The sequence below is a fragment of the Hippopotamus amphibius genome, chromosome 14 (assembly GCF_030028045.1).
Source record: "Hippopotamus amphibius kiboko isolate mHipAmp2 chromosome 14, mHipAmp2.hap2, whole genome shotgun sequence".
Classification (NCBI taxonomy): domain Eukaryota; kingdom Metazoa; phylum Chordata; class Mammalia; order Artiodactyla; family Hippopotamidae; genus Hippopotamus; species Hippopotamus amphibius.
This window is the reverse complement of record NC_080199.1, coordinates 71848927-71863589: the sequence shown is the minus strand read 5'-3', so window position 1 is coordinate 71863589 and position 14663 is coordinate 71848927. Positions and strand designations below refer to the sequence as shown.

Here is a 14663-nt window from a genome sequence, read left to right as displayed (position 1 = left end):
CTATCTTTTCAGCCTGAAATAAACTTAGAAATCATTTTTCATTAATGTTTATGAGTGCAAAAATTTTCCTTTGACACATTTACTTTTTTTCCCTAGATATTTCTTTATCTGTCCTTTTTATCAGTCATTTATAGAATATTAATGTTCATACCTATCAGGTACATTTTATTTCATAATTACTCTTACCCAAATTCAAACAAAATATAAATGAAAGATCAGTAAACTTTACAGCCAACTGCTTATCTCTTTAACTTGTCAAGAAGTGGAAGTTAGTATTTGGTTTTGGTGCGTTTGTTGGTAAGAGTTATTCTGATTAAGTTTTGATTTTCATAGCTTTATGTTTAAGAATAAGGAAACATATTCCTTTCAGTTTAAGATAGTGGAAAAAATGAATAGAAAGTAATAATTCCAAAGAATGATTTCCCTCCCTTGTTGTTTGTTGATGGATCTTGAAAGGACTAGCCTTTCACTGAAACGTGTTGGCTTCCTATTGAACTTTTTTATTTTTATACCCAGCTCTTCATCACCAGATTTAAGCTCTAGCACTAAACTAACAGCAAGCAGGAAGAGCACAGGACAGCTCAACGTGAACCCGGGGGCAGCCAGTGGCAACACGGCAACTGCAGAGCGCAGCCGGCATCAGAGGAGCTTCTCTGTGCCCAAGAAGTTCGGTGTTGTGGACCGGTCCTCAGACCCGCCTCGAAGTGCCACCCTGGACAGAATTCAGGCCTGTACCCAACAAGGCCTCTCCTCGAAAACCAGAAGCTCATCTTCCCTGAAGGACAGCCTCACAGACCCATCGCACATAAACCATCCAACCAACCTGTTGGCCACCATCTTCTGGGTCACGGTGGCCTTAATGGAATCCGATTTCGAGTTTGAATACCTCATGGCCTTAAGGCTGTTGAACAGACTACTGGCTCACATGCCTCTCGATAAAGCTGAGAACAGAGAAAAACTGGAGAAACTCCAGGCGCAGCTCAAGTGGGCGGACTTCTCAGGGTTGCAGCAGCTGCTCCTGAAGGGATTCACCTCCCTCACTACCACCGACCTCACTCTGCAGCTGTTCAGTTTGCTGACACCGGTGTCCAAAGTATCCATGGTGGACTCATCGCAAGCCACTGGTAAAGCCCACAGCGCTCATGCTCTTACAGTTCTGGTCGTGGTGGGACTCATGTTTAATGTAATAAGATAATGTGAGCTTGATGCTTTTAATGATTCTGCTTTTAAAATGGCTCTTTGAGAATAGTTCTTTCCTTTGTAATTTTATATGTCTTAATTATGTATTGAATATATTATAAGAGATATTTTTAAGACAGTAGCATAAAAGGGGCAAGAGTGATACATAAGCTAGAAGTCACTTCTTTATGCTTTCCAGATCAAATTGTATTCAGTGTTGATTTATCCCATTGCTGTTGTACAGACACTTTTTCCCCTTTTTTCTTAACTCCTAAATCTTTTATTTTTCTAAGCCTTTCTTTTGCTCTTGAAAATTCGCCTGGTTCCCTGTTGTTTTGAATTAAGCCAAATCAAGAACCAGATTTTTTAATACCGTGGCATGTGGCCCAGAATTCTTTCCAGGAAGCCAAAGCTTAATAGAGTTTGGGACTAAGCTACCCCTCGTTATATTAAAGAATCTTTCTGATTACATCTTCTCAAACAGGTTTTCCTTAAAATACATTTTTGATAAAAATTTCAACTAGTGCTTCAGTTCATTTTAATCTGCTTTTTAAAATCTGTGCCAATCATTCTTATTTATACTAGTGCATAGCAAGACAGCTGCTGCACCTGCAAATTACAAATGTACTTCAGTGCCTCCTTTGAACTTTTCCAAAGGAGGCTGTACATTTTTCCTGGATTTTATCTCATTTCACATCAAAGCTGCTTCAAAAGACTGCTTTTGCATCACCTCAGAATAAAATATGTCATATGCCTTCCCGCTGTTAATTGTTCAAATGCACCATATTCACCCATCTCCATTGTATCTTCTCCAATCCAGGGTTTCCACTGAATGTCTTGTGTCTTCTGCCCCAGCTGATACAGCATTTTGAAAACCCCAACCAGTTCTGTAAGGACGTAGCCGAAAGGATTGCTCAGGTATGCCTTACAATTTTACCCTCAGGCAGATCCAAGGCCCTATGTTGGAAATAATAACTGATATCACTGGTAACTCGCATCTCTGGGTGGCCGATTGACGTTGTCATTTCATTATTGAGAAAACAGGTGGAAAAAAAATTGTGAAAATTAAATTACTAAGCGCTTCTGCAGCTACCCCCAAAAAATGTATCGATTAATTTTCCAGGCTGCGGGGGCTTATAGCAAAATTGCTAACATTTCTTCCTATTCATCAGGCTATTTTATCCCTAACTGATTTTCTTCCCATAAAAGGTTTGTCTGGAAGAGAAGAACCCCAAACTTTCCAATCTTGCACACGTCATGACTCTTTATAAAACACACAGCTACACGAGGGACTGTGCCACGTGGGTCAATGTGGTCTGTCGGTACCTTCATGAAGCATATGCTGACATTACCTTGAATATGGTTACCTACCTGGCAGAGGTAAGCTCTTCAACTAAGGATAAAATCTATTATAGTGTCTGTGGGTAAAATCTGTATCTGAAACTGCCTTAACTTATTGACTGCCTATTGTATATTAGCATAGATCCTGTACAGAATCATTTAAAATCCTCAGAACAACCCAGTGATGTAGGTATTATTTTAACAAAGAATCTGACCTTTGTGGAGCAGTGGTTAAGAATCCGCCTGCCAATGCAGGGGACACGGCTTCTATCCCTGGTCCGGAAAGATCCCACATGCCGCAGAGCAAACTAAGCCTGTGCACCACAACTACTGAGCCTGTGCTCTAGAGCCCGTGAGGCACAACTACTGAGCCCACGTGGTGCAACTACTGAAGCCCGTGTGCCTAGAGCCTGTGCTCCACAACAGGAGAAGCCACCGCAATAAGAAGCTCATGCACCGCAAGGAAGAGTAGCCCTGCTCACCACAATTAGAGAAAGTCTGCGCGCAGCAATGAAGACCCAGTGCAGCCTAATTAATTAATTAATTATATAAAAAAAAAAATCTGAGACTCAGCCAGGTTACGTAATCCACCACAGGTTTAAGGTGGCTGAGCCAGCCTTTGAAATGAGGTATAGCTGCCTCCTTTTTACTACACTAATACCTATCAGACATGGCAGAGACGAGATTTTATCTGAATTATTCTGGGTGTTCAGATCATATTTAAGGAGTTATTGTGTGGCTTGCATATTTAATTGCTGTTTGCTCTGAACTCGTTAACACAGCATACATTTTTAAGAAAAAGCCTGTTTATCCTCATCTTTTGTGTTTGTTTTTAAAACCGGGATGGGATCTTTGTCCTCATACCAACGGTTTCCTAGCACATTCATTACGAACCCCTACTCTGAATTCCGTGTACGTTGGTGCTGGAAATACACAGCATGTTGGGCAAGTGATGAAACGTATTGTTTAGCACTCCCAGACCCCAGACCTTACTCTGCAAGGCCATGAAATCTATGAGGCAAGTGATTGATAGCAGTTACCTTCTTTTAGCATTTTCAGCGTTGCTTTTCCTTCCTGAATATGCATCCGTGCTCTTGCTAGGGCCTTTACAGAAGTGGTGAAGACAGTCCGTATTTACTTCATTTCTCCTGGTGGCATTTCCCAAAGTAACCATCCAGGTAAAGCTCCTGGATGCGTGGATGTGTTACTTACTTCTTTCATGTGTTTGGGAAATTGGTCTTCACAGAGATTTTCCCAGTTTACAATACTGCAAACAATTGTATAAATATTCTTGTTATCCTATATCCCTGCTAAATTTTATCATTCCATTTATTCATGTTTTCAGTTTAATATTTTTATTGGTACTTTAAAATTAATCTCTTTATGTATTTCCTTTCTAGTGAAGATATTCATTTTTCCATACAATAGATTTATGTAATTGTTTATTTCCTCATCTGTTAACTGTTCAGTTATTTCATTGGGCCACTTTTTTTGGGGGGGGGGGGCACTTTCAATGTGGAATTTCAGCATTTACTTGAATCATTTCTATTAATTTTAAATTTTGAACAGTAACCTTTTTCATTATGTCCATCACATCAGTTTTCTCATTATTTTGCTTTCCTTTTTGAAAATATCATTGATTTTTTTCACCTTATTATAAAAGCAGTATGTGTTCATAACAGAAAATTTTGAAAGAAAAATTTTTTAAAAAAGAAAAGAGAAATCATAAAAAATAATTATATTATCTCGAGAGAAACAGTATCAACATTTTGTTGCGTTTCCTTCCAGTGTTATTTCTATATAACACACGCCCATTCACATAAATGCTGGCATCATCTATTATATAGAATTGTATATCCTTCCTCTTTCACTTAGTATTATCTGATATCCTTTACTGTCTTTAAAAATGTCATTCTATTGACTACATGATATTTCATCACACAACTTACCATAATTTATGTGTCCATTTCCCTAGTGTTTGATATTTAAATTGCCTACAGCGCTTTCTTGCTTCGTGTGGGATTTTTTTTTTTTTTTTACCATTATAAATAATGCCTTGGTGAAATCTTATACTTAAATCTTAGTATCCATCTCTAGGTTTGGGAGCGTTCCTAAAAGTGTACTTACCATTTCAAAAGATATGAACCCTTTTAGTACGCTTGATCTCAGTTGCCAGTTATTCGATTTATATTTCCATTGGTGTAGAAGCACACCCCTCTGACATCCTCGCCAGTGCTATCATCAATGGCTAAGCTTTGCCAGTTCGATACCTGATAAATGTACCTTTTGTTTTTCATAATCTTTGCCAATTCGATACCTGATAAATGTACCTTTTGTTTTTCATTTATATTTTTCAGTCACTAGTGATGGTTTATGCTTTCCTTTTGTTTTGTTGTAGTCCATTGTGTAATATTATATTTGTGTACTCAGACCAACCTGCACTGCCTTTGATAAAACCTCCATTTCTGCAGTAGTTAGGACTTCCTTTGCCCTCCTGAGGAGATGTGCAGTCGTAGAGGTACTAGGGAGCCATGGTGCTTCCGTGTGAACACCTGGTGTCGCCCTGACTCTCGGTGTGCCTTGCGCCCCCAGCTGCTGGAGAAGGGCCTCCCCAGCGTGCAGCAGCCCCTCCTGCAGGTGATCTACAGTCTGCTCAGCTACATGGACCTTTCCGTCGTTCCCGTAAAGCAGTTCAACGTGGAAGTTCTGAAGACCATTGAAAAATACGTGCAGGTGAGTATTTGAACCAGGATGTTTCCAGAGAGTCGTTCCGGAAAGACCGAGGCTTTGCGCGGAGCTTGTACTTGGCCACGGAGCTACGTGGGTGCCAGGCCGTGTGTTCATTCACTGACACCTGAAACACGCCGAGAGCGGCCGAGGCGGTGGCTGACCACACCCTGAGGAGAAAGACAGGCCCGCGCCCCGGTGCACTCCTGAGCCGTCAGGGGACACAGCTCTGCCCCTTGGGCTTCTAGGCTGGAGACTGAAAGCACAGTCCTGGCTGGGAAGGCAGGGGCAGGGTCTCATTTTGGGGGTCCTAGTTCAGCAGAGAAGGAAGAAGCAACTTGTGTGTGCCTGGTTCTCGGCCAGGTGTTTCAAATGAGGAGGGTTAATTCAGAAGTTAAAATTGTCACTTTAGAGGTGAAGGAACTAAGGTTAAGAAATTAGCATACAAGTACTTGAAAATGCTCCAACAGACAAACATAGTGTACTTGGTGAATTTCGGAGTTCAAGGGCAAATGCTAGGTTTTTCTCTGGTTAAACTCATTGACTAAGCCCTACAGCTATAACATTTTTTTGTCCATCCTCACTTCACTAGTCACATTATGTGCAGAAATGCGAAAATGATTTTCAAGCTTTTTTTTTTTCCTTTGAGTGGCATTGCTCCAATAATAGTTGTACCACATGGTAGACATTTGTTGTTGCTTTTTCACTTTACACTCACAAGAGGCAGAGGGTCAGTTCACATCTTTCTATTAATCATGTGCCGTCATTAAAAAAAAAAAATCGTTGTTTTATTAGGCTACCTACTCTTAGGCCTGTGGGCCTTCCCTGGTACCCAAGATCTGATCTCGAATGGTGGCTAATTTCATATTCAAACTCTGACCTCCCATGTGCAGCATTTAACAGTGAAGGAAATGTATCCTATTTCATGTGCTTTTATTCCAAGGCATAGGCCAATAATAACTTTTATCAAGCTAGTTTACGTACGTTTAGTATTTTTGCGAGAGAAGTACCTCAGTCGGCCTGGGGGTTGTCAGGAATACAAAGATGGTGAAACAAAGTGAGACTTACAGGAAGCGTAGGAGTTTGCTAAGGCAGTGAGGAGAGGAAGGGCATTCCAGGATGAGGGAATAGCATAAGGAAAGGCACAGAGGCTGAGACCTTGGCTGGTTTGGGCAACTCTGTGCTCAAAGGGTATGGACTCCACCTTGTCCACCAGGGGGAGCCCTTGAAGGAGTTTAAGCAGGCAACTGGCTTGAGCTGAAGATTCTAAGAAGTTCACGGTAGCTGGAGTGGGTTTGATGGGCCCCAGGAGAGGCTGCAAATGGGGAAACCGATTAAGAGGTCATTGAGATCGTCCAGGCAGAGGCCAGAGAGGATTCAGCCGAGCCAGCGCCGACAGGAATGGAGAGGGGAGGTCAAGCTGTCAGGAGGGAGAGGAAGCGGGGAGGCGGCACGGCTCCCAGATTCCTGGGTTTAGGTCATGAGGAAGGTGTAGAACGTGAAGAGAAGAGGGCTGAGGGCCGAGATCAGAAGCCCAGGACCAGATGGATCCCGAAGAGCCAGAGAAGTAGGGGAAGGCCAAGGCAGCTTGGAAACGGGCGGTGGAAGGATCTTGAGAAAGAGTGAGTAGACAATAGCATAAAACGCAATGAGAGGGTTCTTGAGGGTTTTTTGTTTGTTTGTTTTGGGTTTCAAATTGAGGCAGTACCTCATGAGCAAAACTACTACCTTGTTATTTTAAACTTTTGCTTCTTTGAATGTGGACATAACTGGTCTTTTTTTATTTGCTTGTTTCCTAAATGTAGCTCATCTTATGTCTAAATTATCTTTTTATGTCATTTGCCTTTTACACATCACAGAATTTCCTGCACTGTTTTAAATCAATGAGTTCTGGCTGGTCATGAGACGTTTCAGGAGCTAGCGGCATATTAGGTTTTTTTAGATGAAATTATTTTTAGTCACTGACCGTTTGATTTCCTTCAGAGCGTCCACTGGAGAGAAGCTTTGAATATCTTGAAGCTGGTAGTTTCTCGATCTGCCAGCCTGGTTTTGCCTTCCTACCAACACAGCGACCTGTCAAAGATAGAAATACATCGAGTATGGACCAGTGCGTCTAAAGAATTACCTGGGAAAACCCTGGACTTTCACTTTGATATTTCAGAGGTACCTTAACTGTTTCTGTAAGCTTTAGCATGGATACATAGTGGCAGAGGTCAAAACTAGTCGCCTGGAGAAAGGGAGACTTACTTTCCAGTTATGTCAAATGAAAGCTTCTAAGGCCTAAATTAGGTTCTGTTTTTTAAGAACGCGTTGAGTGTTATATTCACTGCGGCTCTTCTTTGGCAGCTTTTAAAAATAGAAGCTGGCCTCAGTTATATAAAGATGATTTCCCCAAAAAAGATAACTTTACAATGGAGTGATCTTAAGCATTTTAAACCATGACCTTCGTTCACTCTTTATCTGACAGCTGTCACATCCTATCTTGTGTCCTCAAACCTTGTTTCCTGAACTGCAGCCAAACCAGCAGATGCCTGAGATAAACAGGAATACAGAATCTACCTTTATGGTCACTTTCCCAAGTCACACTGCTTTTTAAGCCAGTATAACTAACTAAATTCTTGCCTTGAAGGAGATGGGTATGTGGAGGGAAGAGACTTATGAACTATGGAGTCAAGAAGAAAAGAAGACAGAAAATAGTCAGGTTTACCTGCTGGTCCATGAACGAACTTTTGGGAGGCCTGTCCTTCACTGTTTTAGTCTAAGATGTAAAAATACATTTGCTTTCCTGTCTCTCTTACCCCATGAGCCATAAGTCCCCCAAAGCAGAAACTGCGGTCTGTCTACTTTGTAACCAGGGTCTGTACAGTGTCTGATGCATGTTAGGTACTTCATAAATATTCTTCAGCACAGCTGAATGAATTCGTTCACTAAGGGAATAAACTATATCTGCTTACATGGAACTTACTCACTCTGCTAGTTAGGTTGTAGCCAGATTGAGTTTTTTCACACAGTGGTCTCACTGACCGTTCATCATTTCAATACTCAGGATGAGATACTATTTTGCTACCATTGTGATATTTAGTATGTATATGATATTAAGGTATCAAGTCAGTATTTTTCAATTTTTAACATTTTTTTTTACATTGCTGGAGGTGGGGGGACCTTATTCTTTGACTTAGGTTTACTCTGTTCCAAAGAGGTACAGAAAACCTGTAGCCAATCAGCTGCACACCCCAGAGATCCAGCTGCTCCAGAAAGATGGGCCTTGAGAGACAAATGGAGAGTTACCAGCCAGTGTCTGCCGTCTCTGAATGTAGGCCTACGAGCGGGTTTCTGCAGAGACCTCCTTGGGGCTAAAGTTTGGGAGGTGCTGCCTACTCAGCCACCACACTCCAGGACTCTCAGGAAGTGAAATTTCTAAAGTGTTGTCAAGAACCTGGCCCTGACCTCATTCATTGAAATAATTGAAAAGAGATAAATAATTTAAATAACTTTTTAAATAATTGAGAGTATCAATTGCAGGTTGGGCTGAGGGGAAGGAATTTTGGTCTTGTTATAAGAAAGTCTTTCAAGCTTATACATCTGAGAACTATTTTGCTTTCCTACGTTTTCCTTCTAATCTTTAGAGTTATTTCTAGAGTGTGTTTAAGAACAAGCAGTTGGATTTGTGTTCAGCTGCTGAAGAGGGTGGGAAAGATATTCTGTATCTTGAAGATACAGAATGATTTAGAATGTGTATCTGAACATCAGGAAAATGAGCTTCCTTGTAACACTGAACCAAACAAGCAGTTCTTGGTTGCATGCTTCTCTGTTCCTTTTTCTCAAGACACCCATCATCGGGAGGCGATATGATGAACTGCAGAGCTCTGCTGGGAGGGATGGGAAGCCCAGGGCCATGGCTGTCACCCGGAGCGCGTCCTCCACCTCATCTGGCTCCAACTCCAATGTCCTTGTTCCTGTGAGCTGGAAAAGGCCCCAGTATTCTCAGGTAAAAGAGTCCTCGACTCCCAGGATTGGAAGGGAGCTTAGGGGACCTATTGAACCCAGCTGTGATATGGGATTCCTGCATCCACCATCCTAGCGTTCGTTGCCCATCTGGGCATCGACACTTCAGTGGTGAGGCTCTCACGTTATCCCCTCTTCTGAGGGAACCCATTTTATCTTTGAACAGTTCATTATGTGGAGTTGAAGTCTGACACTTTGTTGCTTCTACTCATTGGTCCTAGTTCTCTTAAGGCTTAGAAAATGAAATCAGATCTGTCTTTCACGTGGCAGCCCTTCAAACACTTGAAGAAACCCTACCCCCTGTGCCACTCACCCCAATGGGTCCTCTTTTCTCCAAATAATACATCCTTAGTTCTCCCAACCAATCCTGTATGCCAGGGGCACAAACCTAATGACCATTCTCGCTGCTGCCCTGTGAGTCTGCCCTCTAGTCCAGGCTCTGTGCATGGCTGACCCTGCAGAGCGGAGCGGGCGGCCAGATTTCCCCATGGTCCTGTTATCTGTATTCACTGTATTGGAGACTGAATCACAGTATTGATGTCATTGGACGTACTGTCAAGTAAAACTCATGCATTATTCAGGGCTCTTTTGGTGACATGTGCCAGAAGCCCAGTGAAAAATTATTGTAAGTGGAAAAGGAATGTGTTCACGCCCATATCATGGCTTCAAGCAGAAACGGATTCTAGGGACTTCTCTGGTGGTCCAGTGGTTAAGACTCCACGCTCCCAATCCAGGAGGCGGGGGTTCGATCCCTGGTTAGGGAACTAGATCCCATATGCATGCTGCAACTAAGACCTGGCTCAGCCAAATAAATAAATAAATATTTTAAAAAACCCAAAAAACTGGATTCTGGCACACAGAAGAAGCCTTAGACCCTCTCTCTCCTGCTCACTGTTCCCACCTTCCCTTCCCAAAGTCAGCCTGCTTTCCTCTCTGCTGCCTTCATTCTCAGGCAGACTCTTCCCATGTGAGGCACCAGTGACCTCTGGCCACTCCAGATTTACATGGTCTTTGGCTCGGATGATTTCAGGACAGAGGCCTCCCCTCCCCAACGTCCACAGCAGTCCTAGAGAAGGGACTCTTGCAGTCTGTGCTAGGGAGGCAAAGCCCCACTTGGTGGGAGAAGAGCCTTCCAGAGATGAAAGGAGGGACTGCATTACCGGAAGAAGGTGAAATGGGTACTGGGCAGAGAAAAACCCTCTGTGTGCAAGCCCAGCAGGACTCCTCGTCACTCTCACCGGTCAGGGAAGTGGAGCCTACAGTACAGCGCCTGCTGGGGCAGAGCTGGTTCCCAGGGGGGCTCACCGTGTGCTTGAACAGAGAGCCCGCTGGACTTCCTTGGAGATTTGGAAAAGAGAAGACAAATGTACAGCCCAACTCCATGTTTCTCTCCCTCGATTCCTTCCCAGAATTGTAAAAGGCACACTAAAACTTAGGACAGTAGGTTAGTGAATCTCTTGCCATCCATCACCATCAAGGTCCTCCTGTCTTTAACCTTGAAATGACGCCATATTGAGTGTCCTGTCTATAATTTGAAAAGAAGGATGCAGGGAACTGAGTTCCATTAAGAAGGAAAATCTATGCGTGATACTGGCCCACATGCAGTCTCCATATTAACTTAAATCCGATTAAAAGGGAAAAAATCATTTTCAAGAGATTAGGAGGATTGCTTTAAGAGCAATTTTGAAGCACAGTAACATTTTCTAGGCTCTGGTTACTCATCCTTTTCATTCTCAAACTCACCTATCATTCTGAGACCTAATTTATCTATGTCATTGGAAAATGTGATGGTCTGTGGAAGAATCCCCATGCTTCACGGACTGAAAAGTAAGGTTTAAAAAGAAAAGCAAAAGGAATTGAATCTGTTTAACTACAGAAGGAATAAATTGTAAAGTTATCCTCCCATTTGAGGAAAATAGGTTTGTGTTGTAACATAGTAGATTTAATTTTAGGTGTAAGGAAAGGATTGCTAATGACAAGTTGTAGCACACAAAAAAGATTATCAAGGGGAGAAATGAATATCTGCTAAAGAACCAAGGGATTGATTTTCACATCCCCGCCCTTAGGAAAACTTAGATCAGCACTGTCCAGTAGAAACATAATGTGAGCCTCATTTTAAATTTTCTAACAGTCACCTTTTGAAAAAAAAAAAGTAAAATTAACTTTAATAACATACTTTAGTTAACCTAATAGATCTAAAATATTTTTCAACATGTAACCAATATTTTACAATGATCGATGAGATATTTTACATTCTTTTTTCATACCAACTCTTTATATATTTTGTATCTTCATTCTCACTGGCCACATTTCAGGTGGGTTAACCTTGTGTGGCTGATGGCTACAGTATTAGAGGAGATTTGATCACAGGACCCCATGATTAAAAGCTGCCTGTGTGTTTCTTTTCCAGAAGAGGACGAAAGAGAAGTTGGTGCACGTCCTCTCTCTATGTGGCCAAGAAGTAGGATTAAGCAAAAATCCATCAGTAAGTTCTGTCATGTATCACATTTATTTTGGTATCATATCCTTTTTGCCTTTGGTCATATAGTTTAGAGGGTTCAACTATGAATTACAAGTATAATATCCATCATCTAGATCAAACCCTTAGATTATTTCTCTCCACACTTTGATTTTTAATCTTACTTAGTTCAGAAACAATGAAAGATGTTACTGGCTATTTGCTCCAGCTGGTAAATAAAAACTGTTATTTTCATGTTTTTAGTATCTTGGATTTTTTTAATAAATATGCCCAGACTTCCTTAAAATATGTATATGTGACTGTCTCCTGCACCACCGTATATGATATACATTCCTTTTGGGTGTAATTTTACTCTCTGTACACACACCTCTTACTGTGATGTGACTGTTTTACTCATGTACAATAAAGGTGAACATAGTGATATACTACCATGTTTTTTCTCATAAACTTCCACGATACTACAGTTGGAAAAAAAAATATGCCGTTGGGCTTTGAAATAAGTGAATAATTGAAATATTAGAAATTAGCTTCTGATGCTTTTATAAAGTTTAGAAAATTCAAATTGTGTGTGTGAGAATATTGTTGCAAAAGCAATAAAAATCTCAGGGTTTGGTTTTACCAGGTATTTTTATTTCATCTATATCACAGCATCTTTGTTAGTAACCAAAAAAGAAAATAGCGAACTAAGTAATTTCCCAAGTACGAACTAGCAAACAGTTTCTCTGTGGACCTACTTTTAAAATTGTAAAATGTATATGCTAATGTGGTTCATGAGCAGGTGATCTAGAAGAGACTCACAGGTATGTGCTGAAGCACAAGTTGATACCTCTAATCATCTGGGGATGTGCCCCAGCCAGAAGGGTGGCCTCCGTTGAAGTCTCCTTCTGAGCTCTTGATCAGTGAGTTTGCTGCTATTCCTGTGACATCACTGAGGAAGAGGGACAAGGAGGAGACAATGGCATGGTAGATGGAGTCTCCCAGCCCACGAGGGGGAGGAGTGAGAGCCCTTTACCTCCAAAACAGCTGGACAGCCAGCGAGAGCCATTTTTTACAGCCTCTGTGCTTACACTGTGTCCTTCAGATTTCAACTGTCTGCTTCTGTGCTGAGGCCCTTCTAGCTAGAAATGTTTACTATGTTACAAATAAGAAAACTAGCACTAACTAGCAAAGAGAGCCTTCAGCTGAGGAAATCAGAATTCTACTGTCTCATCTCTCACCGACTAGTTGGTCCTCAGTGCTATTTATATCATATACGCATTTGCAATTCCTATACAGACTATGTGTCTTGTTTTTATGAAAACCTAGTGCAAATCCTATGATGGTTCTTAAACACTGGAGAAAAAAAAGTATATTTAAACTCCATTTACTCTTTTTCCTTTTGAGAGACATTTGTTATATTTAAATTCTTATAAATAACTTGGTTATGTTCAAGGAAGACCAAGATGTTATAATAGTTAAATAAAGAATGTGTTCATTTTATTTAATATCAGTCTGCTTTCAGGAGAGGCTGGATAGCAAAACATTTAGGTTTATTTGAAGTCTATTATTCCTACAAAGTTATATTAAAATGGCCCAAGTGAAATGAACCTAAACATAGCAGTTAATTTTGAAATATTAACAGACTAAAATTTTAATAGAAAAAAAGTTTTATTTAAATCAACAGGACAGGAATTTAAGTATGAAGCACCAGCATGGCTGCTCAGCTTCTCTTCTGTACTTCCTGACTTCTGTTTCCTTCTCCTTACCAGTTCCTGGTTTATCTCTAAAAGGGTTAAATCCTTTGCTCTCACAGTTCACTCTACAATAACTATCTTGGCATCAGTAATCCTTAAAATCTCACGTGATAAGATGTATGTGATGTGTATGTGTGTGTGAGTCAATTTCTAACCTCAGTCAGTGCAGAAACAGTGGAAAGTTTCTTGGCCGCTGTAGACTGTCTGTGAACACACACAGTTGTCACACACAGACACACACACAACAGACACACACACACACACGATCCACTTTTCATTAAGAAGGAGCGATGTCACTCTTGAACATTTTCCTAGTGCGTGAACTTGCGTCTTTGCAATGAGTTTAATCTGAAGGCACCTGTCCAACATAAATAATAAAAGAACATTCTAAAAATACCCACTTAAGGAATTAGGTGTGTACTGGAAATACAGTGCTCCAAGGAGCCAGTTACAGTTTTTGTAGCACAAACAACCGAAGGGAGAGCGGTTTCTCAGTAGGGGACTCTTGGTCCGTAGGTGATATTCTCGTCGTGTGGGGACCTGGATCTCCTGGAGCATCAGACGAGCCTGGTGTCCTCCGAGGACGGCGCCCGGGAGCAGGAGAACATGGACGACACCAACAGTGAGCAGCAGTTCCGGGTCTTTAGAGACTTCGATTTCCTAGACGTGGAGCTGGAGGATGGAGAGGTATGGCACAGGCTCAGGGAAAACCATCCGCTCAGCCTTTTCCTTGACTGACAAAGCGGTTTCTTTTCTATCTGCTAAATAATGAGTTCTTTAATTAGAAAGCTGTAAACTTTATTTTGAATCAGTTTATTCAAAGTACAGCAGCTTAACTTTGGCAAAAGTCACCACACCCTTCCTGTCTGAGCCCACGGCCAAAGCTGCCAAGTTCTTTCTAAACGGCAAAGATCTGACTTTGAATGACCACACAGAGACTCTGTGTGTGTGTAGTCCAAAGGTGAACTTTAAAAAAAAACAAAAAAGAAAAAATCATGCAAACATTCAAGATCCGAGCCTGTTCTCTGGTACCTGGGTAAAACATGCTCAACATTTTATTATTTTAAATGTGAAATTGCTCTAATGTGATGACTTCAAAGCTTGCCTGCTGAAACACGCGATCGGAGCCTGAGGGGCCCGGCATCTTTGTGCTGTTTGATGAAATCCTCGGAACTTGAAGCTAGATTTAACGTACGAGA

General features: G+C 41.4%; 1 protein-coding gene across 7 annotated transcripts in view; it reads left to right on the top strand.

Moving 5' to 3' along the window:
• FRY (FRY microtubule binding protein) overlaps positions 1 to 14663 on the top strand; it is a 307260-nt gene that overhangs the window by 261554 nt on the left and 31043 nt on the right. For all 7 annotated transcript variants that reach the window (XR_009049071.1, XM_057707897.1, XM_057707896.1 and 4 more), the window contains exons 44-51: positions 517 to 1124; positions 2000 to 2097; positions 2389 to 2559; positions 5113 to 5253; positions 7231 to 7410; positions 9074 to 9235; positions 11663 to 11737; positions 13981 to 14151. Coding sequence is in view for 6 of the 7 variants with exons in the window: in XM_057707897.1 (XP_057563880.1) it covers positions 517 to 1124; positions 2000 to 2097; positions 2389 to 2559; positions 5113 to 5253; positions 7231 to 7410; positions 9074 to 9235; positions 11663 to 11737; positions 13981 to 14151 (1606 nt within the window). In the remaining variant the exon portion in view is untranslated. The remainder of the gene's footprint in view (positions 1 to 516; positions 1125 to 1999; positions 2098 to 2388; positions 2560 to 5112; positions 5254 to 7230; positions 7411 to 9073; positions 9236 to 11662; positions 11738 to 13980; positions 14152 to 14663) is intronic.